Source organism: Leptosomus discolor, chromosome 13 (genome assembly GCF_034619465.1).
Source record: "Leptosomus discolor isolate bLepDis1 chromosome 13, bLepDis1.hap2, whole genome shotgun sequence".
NCBI lineage: Eukaryota > Metazoa > Chordata > Aves > Leptosomiformes > Leptosomidae > Leptosomus > Leptosomus discolor.
In genome coordinates this window covers 15,811,685-15,825,863 of record NC_141403.1, presented here as the reverse complement: position 1 = coordinate 15,825,863, position 14,179 = coordinate 15,811,685, and the positions used below count along the sequence as shown (strand labels likewise).

Sequence of the window (14,179 nt, the reverse complement as noted above, 5' to 3'; positions counted from 1 at the left end):
TGCCTGGCCTGCAGTCCCATTTTGTAAAGCCAGACTCGGTTCGCCAGCAGCTCCCAACTGAAAGGCCTGTGACATGACAGCAGTGCGTGTGCTGCAGTCCTTCAGGGAAGATTTGGGATTTAATGCATTTTTTCAGGGAGAAGAGGAAGGGGAGCGCGGTTCACCTCTGTTTTCAGTCAGTCTGCGTTTCGCGTCGGGCGATGCCAAGCCGTGCGATGTGGATGGCGGATGGCCGAGCAGGTGTGCCGGGGGCTGTTTCCAAGGGCTTGCTTTCTCTAGCAGTTGTCTAATTTGCCCAGGCTGCTGCAGTAAGTTTCATCACAAGAGCAAAAAAGGGATTAAAAGAGTCATGCAAGTTGTTTCGTCTTCTCCAGGAGTTTTGCAACCCATGTTTTGTCCAGAGAGGTGGAGAGGAGAGCCCCAGCTGGCACCGCTGGCCGCAGGGCTGGCCGCCTGCCCTCCTGGCGAGGGACACCATTTCTCACTCGGCCCACTGAAGCCTGGCCTGGGCTGCGGGCACCAGGTGTGTGTCGTTACGTAGGGTTTTATGGCCGAGAAGGAGTACTATTCCCAGTGGCACACCGTTTCGGGGCAGGTCTCTTTCTGTATGTATGTAGTACCCGGCACATTTTTCACGGGCTGTCTGCTACAGTGTGACACTGACGAGGTAATTAGAGGGCTCAGGCCATGTCAGCGCAGCACATACCGCTCGGATTAGGCCCGGCTCTTGAACAAGCTCTTTCCAAAAGGGGTACGAGCTGGCATGGCTCATGGCCCGTTTGCAGGGCGCAGGAGCGGGCTGGTGCTCGATGGCTGTGGCTCGGCTGATGTCGGGGAATTCGGGGTGCTGCCTCTGCCTCTTGCGCTGGCGGGGAGGGGAGGGCGGGTGGTCCCAGCTAGCACACGTCACCGTGGGCATGATGGACGTAATATGGTGGGAGATGGAGAAGTAGAGGCCTGGCTGCAACCCCCTGCTGCTGGGTGGTGCTGCTGCCGGTCCTGCCTGGCAGGGCTGCGAGGGACGTGTGGCTGCGGTTTCCTCCTGTGGCGCAGGGGCTGGAAGCGAGGTGGTGCCTCGGCGGAGGGTTGGCAAGCGTGCCTGTGATGTGGGGTTAAGGGACGGGCACAGCGTGGGGAACTCCCCTTTAACGGCTGTGCAGACGGAGGGGTCACAAGGCTTGGAGGGACGCGCTTGCTCCCGGCCCATCAGCCTCGCAGCACCGGTGTAGCAGGAGGGGGAGAAGCAGCGGTGTCTGCAGCAATCTACCTGGCTTCTCTCTGGTTTTCTGCACCTGAAATAGGTCCCAAAACCACCCAGAAGTCTGGTCTCAGTGTCTTAAAATTTTCTTTATATATCGTGACACGTGGTGTAATTTGGATTTTTTATGTCTTAACAAAATGGGAAAGACAGGGACTTGTAAAATGCATTTTAATGAACTTAGAAAGTTATTAAGAAAAGTGTTTGGGCAGAAGCACTGCATAAGACAGTGATACACCTTTTAGAGTTTAAGATCTCAGCTGTCTGTTGCAGGATTTAATTTATTATGTTAATAGCAATTATTACACCACTGGGATGTAATTTGTTAGCAATTATTACTATAATTATTAAATAATTATCATATTAATAAGAATTATTATATTGATTTCAGGTCACCTTGTCAGCCTCCACTGACCAAATATTAAGTGAAGTGCTGTGAACTGAACACTGAGCCAGCCCAGCTATCTCCCATCCGCCCGAGAGCTGCCATCTCACCTTGCAGGGCTTCAGACAGTGGGTGCAACCCTGCTGCTTCCCTCCCCGCAGCACGCTCCCAGACCTGTCACACCAAATTATTTGTAAACACCAAGCCAGCTAATATCACAACAGCATCAGCCCGCATGCAAAGGGCACCAGGCAGCCGTGAGAGACAGCCGGTGCCGTGTGTTCGTAGTAAGAGGCAAAAGAAAGAGGCTCCTCCAAAGCCCCTATTCATAAGCTTAGTACAATAGAGTAATGCAGCGTTAGGGAAATTTAAGCTGGTGCTGAAAGCTAGTGTGCTTTGCTGCTTTTTTACTCAAGGGATGGCTTTTATCCTGAACTGTAATGCTTATGATATTTCAGACATGGCTTGCTTTGCTAGGTCATGTGAATGATGAATATCGTGGTATTTAGAGGTTTCTAGTAAATGAAACACACATGGGAATGAACGCTGATATAGATCACTTGCGTCAAACCCAGCTTTATCAGGTCTTGGTGAGATATCTTTTTCAAGGGCCTACAGCAATAGGAAAGCAATTAGAATTTCATTGTATTTTCCAGTTCCATTAACCATCCTGTAGATAGGTACAAGAGTCCACATGGACTGTCACTGCATTTTCACTGCACAGCCGTTGTAATACAGACGCAGGGGATGGCAGCAAAGCAAAACTTCAGTTGGATACTTGGAATTTAGAGACACTTCAGGCCTTAAGAAAGAATGGAAAGCCATCCTGTCCTACCAATAAGAAAAGGGATGTTGCTACAGAAATCGGAAATGATTGCTTTTCACCAAATGGGCAGGTAGCAGTACCGGGAAGGAGATTTCAGAAAGCTGCAGTGTGATAGCTGAAAGCTGGCCCTCTTAAAGAAACAGATCCTGGTCATGTTCTTTTAGTGCTGCACTTGTTAGAAGAGTTTATTCATCAGTGGTATGAGAGTGACAGAGCTCTGCACAAAGGGTTTTTTATCTACCAAACTGGGCAAGCGGGGGTAGCTCTGAAGCAGTGAGATGAAGGGGAATCATGCACCCCCTCAATATCAGGGTCTGGCAAGTCCAAAGCTGCAAACATTGAGAGGGAAACTGACTGCAACAGCCAGTGGAGCTGGATTTGTGTGGAGGGGTGTTGCCGGAGAAGGAGCACGGAGATCCCCTGCTTTTTTCATCCTCTGCCATAATCTTCCCATGCGGTCCTGCACAGCGCCTGGAAAATGCTTGCAGTGAGGCATTCCTGAGCAGTGATTAGCGATGCAGTTAATGAATGCTGGTTTATATCACTTGGGGATAAATCCACCTTCTGACCATCTGTTACAAGTGGATCTGGTTTTCTTCTGATTCATGTTCATGCCAAGCAGAATTACCTTCATTTAAATCACTGGTGTTTCTTGGAGAGGAACCACTATGAAAGAGTTGGTCCATTGGCAAGATCTCCCAGTGAGTCACGTACTGTGGGGCAGAGATTACGTCTCTCTGGATGTTTTGTTCATTCTTGAACACGAGAGTGTTCAACGGCTCACAAGAAGTTAGCTCTTTCTATGAAATGCCAATGTGCAACTCTGAAGCTGTTAGCCTTGCAGATACCACTCATCTGAAAGCAGTCTGCTTCACCTACTGCTGTATTATTTAGAGCAACTGGATTTGGTCACTTGTGCTTTTTTTTTTTTTTTTTCTTTTTGAGTACTGTCAGATCTCTCACAGGCAGTGTTTTCTAATGAATGCAAATGAAAATTGTGATTATCCATTTCAAAGCAATCAGTAGCAAGCCTTCCTTGCACATGGAACATTATTGATACAGCTCATAAGGCCCAGTGATGCTCATGCATAATTCCTCACACATCACAGTGATGGAAATTGCCTTCAGGGCTGGACTTTGCAAGCCAGCCTCCTTGTTTTTAAGTTGCAGACATTGTCACTTCAATGGCTGACTACTTGATTTTGCAGGTTCAATTTGATGCGCATATGATAGCAGGCCCACGCTTGCCTGCAGATGCCAGACTGCACCCAAAATGACTTGCTTCTCTTAATGGCAGTGAATAAAGTGACAGGCTGGCAGGTCTTCAGGGACTCCTGGTTCCTTCTTCTTATTTTCCAAGTCCTTCTCTACTGCCGCCTGTTCACAGCTTTATGCTCATCCTACTCAGCACTTGCCTCAGTATGAAAACTTGGGTCATATCATGTGTTTACATGTATGATTGCTCTTAACTCAAACTTTATTTCCATGTCTTGCTCAACCTCTGATTCCAGTGCATTGACTTCTGCTTACCGTTCCCGACATGGGTAGTCTTGCTTTCACTGCTCAGTTTGCAGGACTATTCTCAGACTTGTTAAAAATGTAATTCGCTGAAAGACACAAATTATCTCTTCCTGTCTATGCTAGGGTGCTAGGGAAGGTGAAAATAATTGTGTCTCTTCCTGCTGTTAATACTGTGGTTGCTACATCCATGGGAAGTTTAACTTTTAAAACACCGGGTAATTTTTTATCCCCATAAAATAGTTCTCCTTGTAACCAAGAGGTGTGGTGACAATCAAACTGCAATGAAACTGTGAAGGCAGAAAATGTCCAGTGAGTAACCTCTTTCCTAAGAGACTGTGTTAACCAAAGGACTAATAAAATCTTGTTTAACCATCACTGAAAGGCTTTTTGGTAGACAGCCAAATCTGGTTGGTCTCTTAAGTATAAAAAGTAGTATAGAATTGTTCCTTCTAGCATTAATTCGTATCAGCATCTAATGCCAATCTCCTGTACATCAAAGAGAAATGCTCCTTTATTGCACCAGTTTACATTTTAAATCATTTAATCTTGTAGCACTTTCCATCCACTTCTTGCAGCGGCACCCTCTGCCCTTAGTCCAACTGAAATATCAGCTGTATTGGTTGATGTTTCATACACACGTGCAGCCTAGTCCCACAGTGGTGAAATGGAGATCTTTCCTTGCTCTCAGGTAGGGCTTAGGGGGATTTGGTCAGGCAGTCCCTTGTTGCCATGCCTGTCTTTCTAGTCCTCCACTGACACGTGGGAGGGAGGTTTCTCCCTGTAATCCACTGGTGGCCCCCAGAGGTAAATATCACATTCTTTTTCTTACACTGAGGACAGACTCAGCCTAAGGTTGAGTCTCTGCCTTATGGAAATACAAAGCAATCTCCCAGCTGAGCACTGATCAGAAGGTTGTTCTTATGCAAATCCAACCAGGACAGTGTGAAAATGCTTAAAGCAAGGCCCCATCTAGGGCAGTACGTTACAAACTTGTTAGTCCGGATCTGTGAAATCCATTTTTTCCATGAGAAGTGGAGCTTGCAGCTTCCAAAGCCGGATCACTACCTGCCTGTTTCTCAGCCTGTGATCCATGTCTCCTACCTAAGTTTTAATTCCCTTCCCCTCATTTTCAAAGTATTGTCCTGTACAACAGAGCAAAGGCTTTATGACTTTCTCTTGCACACCATAGCTCATGTGTTTGCATCCCCTGGCTTCTCAAGCTGGATGTGTCTAAGTGTAACCTTTTGCCTACAGGTAAGAGCAAGAGGTTTTTAGTATTTGACAAAAGGTTTTGCATTTCTAGTGTGACTGGTAACTGCTACATCATGCAACCTTCTCTTGCTCAAGCTACTCTTGCTTGAAGTCACACGGATCAGTGTGTGAGGGCCAGGGCTATGCCCCAAATCTCTTCAACCATAGTGACCCATCTTGCATGCTGGGGCATGATGCTGCTGACTGGTGACTGCTTTCAGTTTCGTATCTACTCCCAGAATAACATCACATTAAAAAAAAACCCAAACCAGTAGCTGTTTATCCTGGCTAAGCTTGTGTAACAGGTTTTCATATTATGTTTTTAGTGTTTAAAGTCTTTTTTCATTAAACTGTTTCAGTATCCAGAAAAAAACATTTCTCTTACTCAGCTTCATTAGTTATAGGAAATCGCTGGATTAAAGTAGAGAGCAGATTAGCAAAAATAAACTGTAGTATGTCTTGGGCATATGGTGCCGTGTATGAATGGGTTTTAACTACTTAACTGTGTATAACAAAGAGCAGAAGGAGAGATTTGTCTTAGCGTGCAATAATTATAATTTGCAGTAGCTGCATAGCTTAACAGTCAGAAACCACAAAGCCACGGCAAGCTTTCGGTTAGGATTTGCAGGGGCGGGGGGGGTGTGCTGGTCTCCAAGCTCACATCGTGTTTTCTGCCAGCTGACGCCTGGGCATGAGACTGGACTTAGCTAATTAACAGGATGCCTCTCCCTCCTTTCCCTTCCTCTTCGCTGGGCTCATGTTTTGCAGCGCTGGGTTAGTGTGGGTTACAGAGGCCAGGATTTAGCCCATCAGATGCAGGAGCTGGTGCTGGTCCGGGCACGCTGCTCCATCGCATGGGCCAGAGGGGAGGCACGCTGTGGGCAAGCCCATGACAGCCTGGGCTTCACCTCAGCTGGAAATTGTCCCCGGCAAAGCAAATATAAACAGAAGTAGTGAACAAAAGAGGCCACGATGTCAGGGGGATTGCTGGGGAGTATCAGCCTTCAGGCTCTGGGCTCAGACAGAGCAATACGGCCAGCTTTCAATTCAAATGACTCTGCAGTTTCTAGCTTCTCACTATTTTGCCTAATATCTGTCATTCCCCTCTGATACTTCCGCCTGCAAACGTCAAATTTATGCCTTTTCTACAGAGATCCAGCTCACACCAGTTTGAATTTGGTCCTGAGACACAGGTCAGTGCAAACACTGGTGATGTCCTGATGGCGCTCCACCTCCTGCTTCTCAGGAAAACTGTGCTTTTCCATTTGGGTGCTGAGAGGTTTCTGAAAACCAAGCAGTGGTGATGACATCATTTCCATGTCTTAAAAAGGGATCTGCTTATAAAGGGATCTAAAGATTTGCAAAGCTGATCAAATCTAATTTATAACGTAAATTCAGAAATACCTGAGGAATTACCTGGTCTTTATCTGGCCTCCTCAGTACATTTGTTAGCATGGATTAACCAGTAATGTTATACCACATAGCTTAAACATGCGTGTCCTTCCCTTTTTTTGGGGCATTGCTTTCCTCTGAGGTTTCCACAATGTGTTTCACATCCACTGTGAGTAACATTCTTGGACTTCTGCCCTGGATTAATCAAACATAAATCATTGCCCCAAGCAAAAAGAAAGTTTTGCCAAAAATTGTGGTGGTCCAGAGAAGAAAAGAGGGCGTATTTTTTCCCTCTGTGAACTTTTAACTAATTTTGTTCCCTTTTTTTGGTGGGAAATTTTGTGCTTTGAAAAATTCAATGATAAGGCACTGATTATCTTGGAGTTTTAGTGACTATACAAAAAATTAAATCCCCAGCTGCTGGGGAGAATATTCTTGCTTTCTTCTGAATTAGTTTTATAGTGGTGAGCCCTGCCAAACCTGCAGTCTTTGTGTTTAGCTTATCAATAACTCAGCATTGCTTCTATTGCAGAGTTCCCTGAAGAGAAGAGGGAGCAGAGAAATGCACAAAGAAAAAAAGGCATTTACCCAGGTATGGTTTTCACAAATGTGCAATTTTGAGCAAAATCACATGATAAAACTCAAAATCTCTTTTTACGGGTGTTGACAGGGCCGTCAGGCACATTAACTAGAGTGCAATTAGGCCTTAATCTACTGAGACCTCCCAGAGATAATGTAGAAGCAATTTAGGACACAAGTGTGATCTCTAAACCATGCAGCTTCTCGGGCTCATTGTGCTTGTATCCATAAATTCAGGCTGCAGGTTTTCTACAAGAAGAGAAAATCACCTTGCCTCACAAAGTAATTGGATCGCAGCTTAGGGATTGACTAAATTTATAAGCGGTGCCAAAGATTTTGTGCTAATGAGCGTCTTGGCAGGGAACGCAGTTTGCACACTGCAACAACACCTCGCCAGCTCTCGTGTCGCAGCCCGGGGTTTGATCTGTCCCTGGTGTTGGGGTGGGCAGCACATGAAGTTTGCTCCCTGAAACTGAGGTACAAGGCAGATCCTAAGTCACCCACTCGGTCTCCCTTTGGACACTGGTTTTGTTGAAACCCTGTAGGCTGAACCTTCTCGGGAAAGCAGTCTGCCCGGTTTCCTCTGCTTTTTGTGCTGACTGTAGGAGTTAAAGCTTTTCCCGGCTCCCGTACAGTTACTGTTTATAGCCAGAGAGATGGGGATAGTGTTTCACCATGTTGTGAAAGGAGCCAAGAGCGACATCATGCCTTCATTAGAGAAAGGTTGCACTTCCCCTGCTGCCCCCTCGGCAGGCTCAGTGCACACAGCTGAGACCTACAGGTTGTCTCCGAGTCAATGGAGTCTTAAAATCCATTGATTTGGAGTAATAACCGTAATAAATCATTACAATATGTTGCACTTGAGTGGATAGGGCAGGCAGCTGAGTGGGCAGACTGGGGGCTCATGGTGGCCAGGGGCTGCAGCCTGCTTTCCCAGCACACACAGCAGACCGAGCGTCCCTGCTGAGCCGATACAAGCACGGATTAATCAAACCTTCAAATGGGGCACTGGGCTTTCTTCCTGCAGCACCTGCCACGGAGAATTATTTAACTCGTCAGGTCAGAGAGTTTGTTTTTCTGCAAGTCTGTAAAATACATAGATGAAATGTATATATGCCCACACACATGCAGATTACAGATGAAGCTACGTGAAGGCGTGGTTATGTCCACTGGGGTTTGTGGGCGGCACTGTCCTTCCTTTCCTCATTCCTGGAAATACAGAGTGGTGCAGAGGGGATGGATTCTTTGTGCTTGCTTCCTCCGCCCAAATCCAGGCATTTAGAGCAGCTGTAGTTCGCCTTAGAAAGCCTTAAAAAGGACTTCACAAAACTAACCATGGGTCAGCTCTACACCAGTCACAACGTGGGGAAGTGATCCTGCAAACAACCTGGGGAAAAAAACCTTTACACTGTACATGTACATTGCAACTCCTGCAAGTAGGGGATTTGGGCTTGAAAATGAAAACCATGGCAGCAGGACTGTGCAAGGCGGCCGTTCAGTTTTCCTCAGCAATTCTTTAGGGTAGGAAAGACTGAGAAAAGAAATCTTCTATATTGACATGACCCAGCCTATAGGTGCATGTCCTAGCTATCTCCAACTCCAGAGTGTTACCCAGCACTGTCTCCAAACCCAGGTATCCATTCAGACGTATGTGCTGGTTGAGGCCAGAGTACACCACAGCAAGTGCCCAACCTGGTGAAACAGCTGCCGGGTCCTGGGACATGGCCCAAAGGGGTAGGTACAGACACAACCCGGGAGGTTCAAAATGCTGCTCTTCAGAGACAGCTGCCCTAAATAACTAAAATAAGTTCAGATACCCATTACATGTTTTGTGAGTGAGAAGCAACCACAAACTTAGATTCTGTGCATCTGCATGCTTACAGATATGTATAGCATATGGCAAGGCTGGTGTTTTTACTTATTGAGAGCTCATCATGAAAATTAGCTGGAACATCACACCCACCACAGGGCACACCGAGTAAATAATACCTGTGAAATTGATTGTCTTGAAGTTGTGTAAAAGCAGAATTCATAGTAGCGCTTACCCACCTCTAGCAATATTGAAGAAAAAAGTTTTTATTCAGCAGAATTGCAAAACGGAGCTTCTTGGAAAATACCAGGCACCAGCCAAAACACAAAGAAAAGTGGTTCTCCAGCGCAAGGTAGGAGGCTGGCACTCAGCCAGATGCTTGGGTGCTGGTCGTACTGCCCTGTCGTCAGACTTGCAACCCCAAAACCGCTTACCCATCTTCTGCCTGGCAGTTCCCTCGAGCCGGTGGTGGTGGTAGAGGAGATGGCGTTGGTCTCTATCTTTGTGTCTTCTTGCCAGAAAAGAAATATCATATTTGAGAATTTTTGATCAGCTCTTCATTCTCATCACATCATTTACATTGCATAATGAATTTAAGTTCATTCCTTTCCCTTAAGTTTCATTTCTTTATCTCCATGTTCTACATTTGTCTAAATTAGACTGCAAACCCTGTAGGGAGGGATCTGGGTTTTTTCTTTCTGCTTTTTTTTCCATTAACATCCCTCTGAAGTGCCATGCAGAGCGGTGATGCTATTGCATGCAAATAATCGCTATCAGTAATCATTAATTCCAATTTATCCTTTATGAGCTCTTGAAGTCTGTGACTAGCACCATGACTGACAGAACATTTTTGCACTGCCGTTCCTTCTTCTATACAGTCTGCCCTACGTACACGTTTTAGGAAAGTGTCCACATACTGGATGTGAAATACAGTCAGGCTGGCCGTAGCCTAGCTTTCAGCTCCTGGGATTTGAGCCTCTTGTTCCTCCAAAACGGTTTAAAGACTGTATTCTCCTTCCCCCTGCCCCCCTTTCTTTTCATTCATGATTTAACTGATAAAGGACTGTTCTTAATTTTGGTGATCTGGCCTCTCCTTAGTTTGCCTTCTATGTCAGAACTGTACTTGCCTGTGTGGGTGTCTCACCCTCTTGCTGTTTCTACTTGGTTTCCACTGATCAAGAAATTGCTGATATTTCTGTGCACAAAGTTTCAGAAGGACAGATGCATGAAGGTGGAGTCCTACCCTTCTGGCATGCTTAGATCTGGCTGATAAATCTCTCCTGACCATTCTTTTCCATTGGAAAAAAGCTGTCTGGGGAATGGGATTTTCAGTAGTCATGTTCCCTGGCAGCGAAGCAGGGAAGATCTTTCTCACCTTTCCAGATGAGATCCATATTTAGTAGGCAAGATTAACATCCATCAGCTCTGTTGTTTTGTATGAGGCTTGTGTTTGTTTAACGAAAAAAACTTGTTTGTTTCAGCTCTTGCAAAAAAACAAAATTACAAATGTGATCCTTTTTTTTCTGAGACAAAACCTAGCAATAAAGTAATGCTGTTATAAGAAGTTAACGGTGGTTTTGTCCTGCTACAATAACACACTAACTCCACGGACACATTGAGTCGTGCAGTGATGCCGAGCAAAAATATTGGGGCCCTGACTCCAAACCCACCGAAGCCTTTCCCTTTTCTCCAAAAGCTTCAAAGTGCATTTGCATTGTCCCGAGCGCGACTCGGTGGCTGTTATTTATATTGCTTGAAACACAGGGGGTGTCAGGCTGGATCCCCTCCTGACCCCTGGGGAGGAGCTGGCCCCTAGTGCTCCCAGCTGGGGGAGAGGGCCATGGGCAGGCTGGCCTTTCCCCATGGGCACCGGTCCAGCTGCCTGCAGCCGGGGAGGTGCGAGGTGCCAGCTAGTGCCACTGGTGACTGGGCTCTTGCAGCCAAAGGCAGCCAAGAAGCACGGGGAAGAATGCTGGATTACACAGACAGAATAAGGAGAATGTCAGATGTGAATATTTCTGAGCTGTTAACAGGTAAATAACTAAACGGGAGTAATCACCCCGCCTGTGAGCTCTGACGTGCAGCACTGGTCTGGCTGTAACTTTCCCTGTGACCTTTGTATTTCCCTAAAAGCAAAACCTACAGCTGCAGGGATAAACTGATTCTCGATGTGAGGAAAAACAGAGGTAATGTATTGTGCAGCCCTGACCAAAGATGGTGCTTTAATCATACAGCCTTTGCCAGCCAGAGCAACCAAAATTCACAGTGACTGCAGTGGAGGCTGCATGGAGCTTTGCCAGGTTTTAATCTGACACTTAGTTTGCAGGTTCAAGTTATAAAGAGAAAAGCAGTTTGCAAATATATGTGTGAAAAAGAAGGGTGTGTATGTGAGAAGACGATAGAGAGGAAAGCAAGCCTATCTTCTAGAGCCTCTGCTTCTAATCAATTACACGCACCTCAACTGCATTCATAGAAAACTCACATTTCTGGTGCCAGAAACACAGCGACCAGAGTTTTAACAGTCAGCTGATCAACTGATGCAGTTGGGTTTGATTCTTGGTTATCGCTGAAAACCACGTATTAACAGAAACTTTGACCATTGTTTACCTCTATCATGTTATTAACATTTAAGGTAACTTTTTTACTATTTAGTATTTTAAAGTCCCAACCTGTGCCGAGCAGAATCAGTAAGAAAGCTGAATTCAGAAGTATACAACCAATTATTTTTTTGGCTGTTTAGTTATTAATAGCCGAAATTAAGACACCATTAGTATATATCTAAATAGAATGAAGAAATATTAATCTAGGTAACATAAAAGATATCGTTACCAATGTGCAAAGATGTGTGCTTTAGAAATTAAATCATTTCCTGAGATTGCTGAGCCATAATTAGTTTTGTAAATTTTTTTTTTTTTTTTTTGTTAATAGCCTGATCTGGGTGAACAATTAAAGTCAGTCATGTTTTCTTCTGGATTTGGTTGCCATTATTAGGAACTATAACAAAATGGTGCTTGTGAAAGATCACAGTGCTCCAGAGACTGAAATGAAGTTTCCATAGATAATTGCACATGTGTCCACATGGCCTACCAACAATGATGAAATCTGCTGTCTCAAGAGATCATCTTTCAAAGCCTGCCTTCCATTATACTGCTAATGCTGATAAATGTGTCTCTTACGAGGCCAAGTGCCTGTATCTCCATGACAATTCATGAAAGTGATTCATGCAAAGAAATTGTTTGTCGGCTTAGAATTTACTTAACCTTGTCTCTTATTTCAGCACAATACACACTGGAGTTTTCATTTGAGTTGAGATGCAGTGCTTTTAAATGCCCAACACACAAAAAAAAATATCAAACTCTCATTTAATACCCTGATGCTTCCTGAGAAATGCAGGTTTTCACATGGGATGGATTTGGATGTGACCAGTTTAATGAATTTTTCTTTCCTTTTTTGCATGTTTTCAGCAGTCTCCCTTGTGAACAGTTGTCTATACCAGAAACAGTGATTGCGTCTGGTCCATCTTAATAGTAACAGCAGCAGAGACAACAGTGTGCTTCCTATTCGGGTTAGGCACTTCAGCTATTTCCCAGCATCGTGAGATCAGAGTGATTAAAGTCTTCACTTTGCAAGGCAATCATGCATCTTAGCACACTTTTTTGGTGCTTTTTAGCTCCGAGATTTGGGATTATGATGAGCAAATTCATCTGAGTAGTCTTTGTTTTGTGATGCTAAAAGAGAGCAAATATGTCATTAGTTGTGAATGGAACAGAAAGTGCCAACAAATCATGGAGCCTTTTCATCTGCGTCATTATTTTCCACAAAATTTGCTCAGTACTTGAGAAAAACTAAATACTGCACTGGCACTCTTGCATCACTGAACACTTGCAGAGGCACAATTGATTTTTTTCCCTGCCCTGTTTAACTCTGGTCAAGCTGCTTTGCCAGTTTAACCAGGACCAAGCCATGAAATGTGTCAACTGTGTGGTTTGTGCAGCTCTGTCTGTGTGTTGTTTGCATACCTAACAGATACAGCTCAGCGGGTGGGGAGGTGGAGATTTTGGAAAATAAGCTACTGATTGTGCTTCTGTTATAATATGATCTTTGGGGGGGGGATGATTATTCTTGGCAGGAGGACAGCGCTGATTTGAAGTGCCAGCTCCAGTTTGCCAAAGAGGAGGCAGCGCTGATGCGCAAGAAGATGGCCAAACTGGGGAGGGAGAAGGACGAACTGGAGCAGGAGCTCCAGAAGTACAAGTCCATCTATGGAGACGTGGACAGTCCCCTGCCTACTGGGGAGGCAGGGGGCCCGCCCAGTACCAGGGAGGCCGAGCTGAAGCTTCGTTTGAAGCTGGTGGAGGAGGAAGCCAACATACTGGGCAGAAAAATAGTGGAACTCGAGGTGGAGAACAGGGGGATTAAAGCTGAGATGGAGGATATGAGGTGCCAGTACGAAAAAGAGTGTCTCAGCAGGGACCATATTTCAAGCATTCCTACCTCGCCCTACGGCGACTCTGTGGAGTCGGCCACGGAGCTGCGCCGGCACCTTCAGTTCGTGGAAGAGGAAGCAGAACTGCTGAGGCGGTCGATCTCCGAAATCGAGGATCACAATAAGCAGCTAACGAATGAGCTGAACAAATTCAAGTTTGAGCCGGGCCAGGAGCCAGGCTGGTTGGATGACACGGCGTCCAAGTGTGGCGGGACCTTGCAAGAGGAGCTGAAGTCAGCCAGGTTGCAAATCAATGAGCTGAGCGGGAAAGTGATGAAGCTCCAGTATGAGAACAGGGTCCTGATGTCCAATGTCCAGCGTTATGATCTTGCCTCTCACCTGGGCCTGCGTACTTCCAGCCCTAGGGACAGTGACGCTGACAGCGATGCTGGGAAGAAGGAGAGTGACAGTGAAGAGGGTCGCCCGCCCCAGCCAAAGAGAGAGGGTCCCATTGGGGGCGAGAGTGATTCTGAAGAAGTCTATGAGAAGACGTCAGGTTTTGGGAGTGGGAAGCCATCAGAAGTCAGTGACTTGTGCTCTGTTGAGCTCATGAGAGTGAAAGAGGACACAGAGTCTTTAATTAACATCAAACGTGAGGCTGAGCGGCTTGAAAGGACCGTGGATCGCCTTATCACTGATACGGACAGCTTGATTTATGATGCAAAGGTGCA

At 45.7% G+C, this 14,179-nt stretch overlaps 1 protein-coding gene across 2 annotated transcripts in view; it reads left to right on the top strand.

Moving 5' to 3' along the window:
• Window positions 1-14,179, top strand: part of MTCL1 (microtubule crosslinking factor 1) — a 108,439-nt gene that overhangs the window by 50,228 nt on the left and 44,032 nt on the right. The window contains exons 4-6 of one of the 2 annotated variants that reach the window (XM_086472543.1): window positions 7,166-7,225; window positions 9,300-9,374; window positions 13,152-14,179. The exon at window positions 13,152-14,179 is cut by the window's right edge and continues 298 nt beyond it. In XM_086472543.1, the coding sequence (XP_086328669.1) occupies window positions 7,166-7,225; window positions 9,300-9,374; window positions 13,152-14,179 (1,163 nt within the window). Of the gene's footprint in view, window positions 1-7,165; window positions 7,226-9,296; window positions 9,375-13,151 lie in introns of both variants that reach the window. The other variant, XM_086472542.1, reaches the window with a different exon arrangement.